The sequence below is a fragment of the Fragaria vesca genome, linkage group LG2, assembly GCF_000184155.1.
Source record: "Fragaria vesca subsp. vesca linkage group LG2, FraVesHawaii_1.0, whole genome shotgun sequence".
In the NCBI taxonomy this organism is placed as follows: Eukaryota; Viridiplantae; Streptophyta; class Magnoliopsida; order Rosales; family Rosaceae; genus Fragaria; species Fragaria vesca.
In genome coordinates, this window is record NC_020492.1 from 30,307,698 (window position 1) to 30,313,513 (window position 5,816).

At 34.2% G+C, this 5,816-nt stretch overlaps 1 protein-coding gene across 1 annotated transcript in view; it reads right to left on the reverse strand.

The window, feature by feature from the left end:
- Positions 1–612: 612 nt before the first annotated feature.
- The window catches only part of LOC101298966 (CBL-interacting serine/threonine-protein kinase 3-like), a 6,345-nt gene continuing 1,141 nt past the window's right edge, over positions 613–5,816 (reverse strand). Inside the window, exons 4-16 of the mRNA XM_004291670.1 lie at positions 5,439–5,501; positions 4,994–5,065; positions 4,639–4,746; positions 4,475–4,549; positions 3,938–3,991; positions 3,723–3,848; positions 3,554–3,643; positions 2,409–2,531; positions 2,193–2,303; positions 1,698–1,811; positions 1,557–1,613; positions 1,410–1,484; positions 613–952 (exon numbers count right to left, since the gene is read on the reverse strand). Coding sequence (XP_004291718.1) covers positions 884–952; positions 1,410–1,484; positions 1,557–1,613; positions 1,698–1,811; positions 2,193–2,303; positions 2,409–2,531; positions 3,554–3,643; positions 3,723–3,848; positions 3,938–3,991; positions 4,475–4,549; positions 4,639–4,746; positions 4,994–5,065; positions 5,439–5,501 — 1,137 coding nt within the window. The 3' untranslated portion in view covers positions 613–883. The remainder of the gene's footprint in view (positions 953–1,409; positions 1,485–1,556; positions 1,614–1,697; positions 1,812–2,192; positions 2,304–2,408; positions 2,532–3,553; positions 3,644–3,722; positions 3,849–3,937; positions 3,992–4,474; positions 4,550–4,638; positions 4,747–4,993; positions 5,066–5,438; positions 5,502–5,816) is intronic.

A 5,816-nucleotide genomic window follows, 5' to 3' on the forward strand; every position in this document is an offset into this window, starting at 1 on the left:
AGAGAGAGAGAGAGAGTTTTCAAAGGAGGAGGATGAGAGACTGAGAGTGTAGATCGGGGGAAGGTTGAGCAGGAGATATTAAGTTATGGGTAATGTTGTCTTTTTGATATGAATAATTGGAATGGGCTCTTGAATCTCTGTTCTTGACTAAATCTGTTCTTGACTAAATGGACATTTTCCCTAAAACCTTTGAAGCCTTCGACCGTATCCGTGTCAAGCACAAGGCTTCTACAATTCTCCGAGGTTGAGTTTCTTATGTGTATCTTATTTGCATCCCCCATAAAGGAAGTTCAATAGGACTCAACTTCACTCTTAAGAATCCTAATGATATCGTATCTGTGTCATTAAGACAATAATCAACTAAAAAGATTTCTGTAGTTCTGATTCCATATCCTTCTTATTATTTGGTCTAAATCAATTATCAACTGTTGTCAACTCTAATAAACATGTGATAAGTCCATATATTTTCTTACAATTTTAAGATGCCTTAAAGCTCACATTGTGGCTATTAAGCCATATTAACAAATGTAACTGTTTGGGTGTTATTTTCAAATGTAACTGTTTCAGTGTTTTCCTCTAAAAATGAAAACACCGAGTAATACGTCCTCTTCTAAAACCACAAGTGAGAGAACTATCAATAGTCATCTCCCTGTCTGAAAATGTGCTATTGAATGGTAAAAACAAGCATTTACACAATGGTTCGAATTTTCATGCTTTCCAATATTTCAATGGAAAACAACTGAGGATTTGTCGCTGTAAATCTACAGGAGAGAAAAGAAGCTACCCAAAAGAAAAAAAGAAAAAAAAAAAGAATGAAGATATAGAGCAATCCTTGATGTAGCATCATGACAAAATTGATTACAATTAAGACACTGATTTTATTTCATTCTAGCATGTCCTCCTCAGTCTTCCAAACAACGTCCTCCAAGCAGGTTGAGAGGTTCTTATAAAACTGCAAGGAAATACCAAGTTATTTCACTTTCTACAACTTTGTTTGTTTGTTTGTTTTTTTTTTNTTTTTTGAGAATCACTTTCTACCACTAGTGGTCAAACTATTATTGGAAAAAAAAAAATCAGTTGAATGTCTGGTTTTATAGTACTATCACCGATATGATAGTTTTAATCACCATGAGGTGAACCAAATTAAACAGTCAAAAACTTGTACAAAACTTGACCTCAGTCAGATATACGCGTAAATAAGTAGAACCATAAAGTCACAGGGTAAATAATGAAATATGCGGTAAATAATGAAATATGCAAAATAAAATTACAAGTACAGAAAAAAAAATCCTTAAAAAAGGCACAAGAACAAGGAAAAACTAACATCAAGTAACCATGTAATGTCACGATTATACAACAAGCACCAACGTATATATGTATACAATGAAAATCAAGAGAAGAGAGGATACCTTGTGGAACTCCAACGTATCCCCTTTGGCTTTTCTCACCTCAACCATATGAAGAGAAGGTGCAACTTGAAATATCTGACCATGACAAGGGTTAGTAAAAGGTACGATTGATAGTGATTATTGAAGTTTAATCGCATCATCGTGTACCTCTGTTGCAACATTAAGGTTTCCCTTTCTCCCAGCTTTCATGTTTTCTAGCCTCAACTGAGAAAATAAGTCACAGATTTCAAAATCTGAAGTCTAAACTCCAGGATTCATAACCTGGATGTCAATTGTATGAGTTCTAACCTTGTAATTTTTCTTCTGTACGTCAAAACCAAGGGGCTTTGCAGCTTCCTCAATTTTATGAATTATCTCGTTTGCAGGGCATCTAGATGTGAATCTTGTTTCTCTCTTAAAACCCTGCAAATTGTGTGCAAATTAAAAATAAAATGAAAACAGAAAACAGAAAACAAAAAAAATAACATTAATAAACAAAAAACGACTAGGTAATAGGTTACCAAAACAAACAAAAAAAATCAACAAAGGAGTAAATAAGGTTTTTTTTTAGAATGTAGTAAAAAGGTTATAAAGAGTCTTTCGAAAAAGAAAATAAACACAACAAAAGTTTTCACGTACTGGGATCATCTTCTGTGATGCAGACATTCATCAGACCATTTTTCTCTCATGTAAAACATAGAATGCTGAGCCAAGACTAATTGAAATTTCAGCTTTTGGACATTGTAAATTGTAATGGGAATATGGATGTGCCGAATGAAAGCCAGAAGCCTACTTGAATCTTACCTGTTCTACATCAAACAAATTCCCAAGGTTCAGCCCCTTTGACATTGAAATTAACTCAAAAGCATTCATAGCTGTTGGTTGTTCTTCCTTCTTCTCTGTTACATGGTGCTCCTGTCAAGAGACCGAAATATCAGCAATTCATGAATAACTTAACATTCTTTAGAACCCAAAGATGTAATAAATTCCAATCCTATGGACATAAGCATTTCAGCATACTTCTGAATCCTTGAAAACAGCTTCTACATCATCCAAGTTTGTATCTTCTTTCTCCTCAAACATAAGTGACTTGTAATCTTTCTTGAACCATTCATCTTCCAGAATCTCACAAATAGTGATACGCTGCCATAGAACAGAAGAAAATAATTTATTGTTACTAAATGATGAATTGGTGGTGAGAGGACACTTAAGAATTTCCACGCACTAACATTTGGTACATAGAATTTTCAGTTATGGATGTTAATGTTTGAATTCTATTCAGTTCAGTGAGTTCACTATATATTAGATTACTGAGCCCGGTAATGTATGCTCTGTTGTAGTTGAGGAAAGAAAGCAATGAGGTATATGAAAATTTTCAGCCCATGATTCAAAAAGATTTGATATAGCATGCTCAAAGTACTCGAACAGTCTATGGATATGAAGCTAAGTAAATCTCTGAGAAATGCCTTACATATCTTAATATTTACAAAAGAAAAAAAATACATTAAAATTAAACCTCCACAAAGGAGGAAGCTATCATGGAACATCAAGCCAAAAGAAAAATAAATAGGGATGAATTACAAGAAAAAGGAATCATTTCTTTTCCTTTCTTGTCTTTCACTTCATAACTAGAAAATATATTATCATCAAATTCAAGTCTTAATGTGTCGATTTCTATAATTATCTCATACTTCATGAGCTCTAAAAAAAGAAGATGAAATAATGTACACACTGAAAGACATGGAACAATTATGACATGCAATCAATTATGACATGCAATCGAAAAACCCCCTTAGGTAAAGGGAAATACCCAAACTACAACAATGAAAAGTTGCAACATTGATTCTTCAAGCAAGAATGAAGTCATAGTTTGCCATCGAATTTTGTGTACCACCAGCACACTAATAAAGTTACATACTGATATATGTTGTATATAATAACAAATACTAGTATGCTATCAAAAACCTTGCAGTCACTTCCAATACATTTCAATCATCAGCATGTAGAACCGTTGGGTTTTAGCATGAATATGGTTTTCACATGATTATCGATCATTGTAAGAGAGACGTATTATAGACAGTGGAGCAATAGTATACATCAGATTTCAGATATAAGAGTTGGTATTGAAGCCGCTAGCTTATCATAGAAAATGCATGAATGCTTACTGTCATAGGGTTGGGATCCAGAATTCGAGCTATTAGTTTCATGGCACCAAACGACAGCCAAGGGGGACAAGTAAATTCACCTGCTGAGATCTGCAGATAGAGAGAAAAAATGTAAAAATGCGGATAAATAAATGACATATAGTTCAAGTAGAATAAGTCAAATGCTCACCTTTCTATAGAGGTTAATAAGATTGGAATCATCAAACGGCAAGTAACCTGCAAGTAATACAAAGAGTATCACTCCACATGACCACAAGTCCGCAGTTGCTCCATCATAGCCTCTATCATTAAGGACCTATACACAATTACGGTTGAGTTAGGATTAGGGACCAATAGAGTAGAAAAATACATATGCATAGACGAAGTTTGGCATGAACAACACACCTCAGGAGCAACGTAATTTGGAGTTCCACAGGTAGTGTGAAGTAAGCCATCATCCTGCCAATTCAATCTTAAGAGTAAGAGAAAAATGTTGGACCCAATGTGCATGATGCAATATGGAAAAAAGGCAAGCTAATTACAATAACAGGTACACCGAAGCTTATGCCACTGATGAAATTCTACATTAAGAGACAGAAGGATTAAATGCTTGCAAGAGTAAACTAAAGGCCCTACTCTTCGCAAACAAACCCATCTGAACTCCAGAAGTTCTTATAAAATTTCAAGTGTATGCCATTGATGAAAGTCTATACTAAGAGACAGAAGGATTAAATGCTTGCAGTACTAAAGGCCATACAAATCCCTCTGAATTCCAGAAATTCTTATAAAATTTCAAAGAAACAGTGAAGATGTGACTATAAAATATTTGCAAATGTATGTTGAACTTCCTCAAAACATAGGTGAACATCTATCAGAACAAATGGGTAGTAGATGAGGTGAGAACAAGAGGAATGCAATTAATACTATTATTTATACCCTGACTTGTTGAGATAGTGCGCTCAATCCAAAATCAGAAACTTTAAGGTTCCCATAGGCATCCAATAGCAAATTTTCTGGCTGCACGAAATGAAACGAAATTGAGTGATTATTTAGCATCAATTTCCAATAATCATTTTATTAAATCAATTTCTGCAAAGGTCAAATACCTTCAGGTCTCTGTGATAGACACCTCTGCTATGGCAGTAATCAACTGCATTAATAAGCTGTTGGAAATATCTACGTGCTTCATCCTCTCTCATCCGACCATTGTTTACCTTCAAAGCAAAATAAGTTTTTGTGAGAAGATATGCAAGATCTACCAAATAATCAGAAGAGCTTGAATCTAACAAGAATAAGACATCCAAGTACAGAAATGACTGAGCAGCATAACATCATAACTAAGGATAATCAATGATGAATTGGAATATGAAAACAGCAATTGTAATTGAATAATAATGTGTTATTTGACTAACAAAGCAGATAAGGTTATAATACTGACTGGCAGAGACTTTAGGCACTCACAATTTTATCAAAGAGCTCTCCCCCAGTAACAAACTCCATCACTATAAATATCTTCGTCTTGCTCCCCATGACCTGAAAATGCATAGATTTATACATAAAGAGAATGCAGTATAAGGAAATCAACTCAAGGAACCAAACTGTTGTTCTAATTTTACTGATTTCTATGTGAAGTTGTCTTTCCCCAGCCCATTAAATCATCTTGCGCATTCATACAATCACCTACGTATTACTTTTAATAGTAGATTCATGTATACCAACCTTCTGTCTGTTTTATATTTTGATTATAGTGCAAGATCAGGATTGGGCCAAAATGAAGGGAACAAAAATAATAGGTCATATCTGTCAATAGAATATTGATACTTCAGCTAACCTGCTAGGTGGATATTGTGTTTTGTGGGATTGTAATTAAGCGCAAACGAATGCACTAAGAGAGAGAGAGAGAGACCTCATACAACTGAACAACATTTGGATGCTTAATCAGCTTCATTGTTGCTATTTCCCGCTTGATCTGTAAAAACACATAGAACAGACCTTGATTTAAACCAACTGATCTTATATTATATACTTGCATGATAATTTAATTCTGTTCTGATCAATATAAATCGCTTTGCAGAGACAGATGGCTCCAAAGGTATTTAAATATAAAAGTAAAACGACTTAAATATAACAGTTAAACGACCAAATAAAAAAAAATTTGAACCATCTATCACTTTCTTGGTACACAGATACCATTGAACTAAAATTGGACATCACTCTAGGGGCCTGAATCAAGTCAGCAAATTTTCTCAGCCAAAAGAACATTTGAACAGCTCTTTTGAATTTT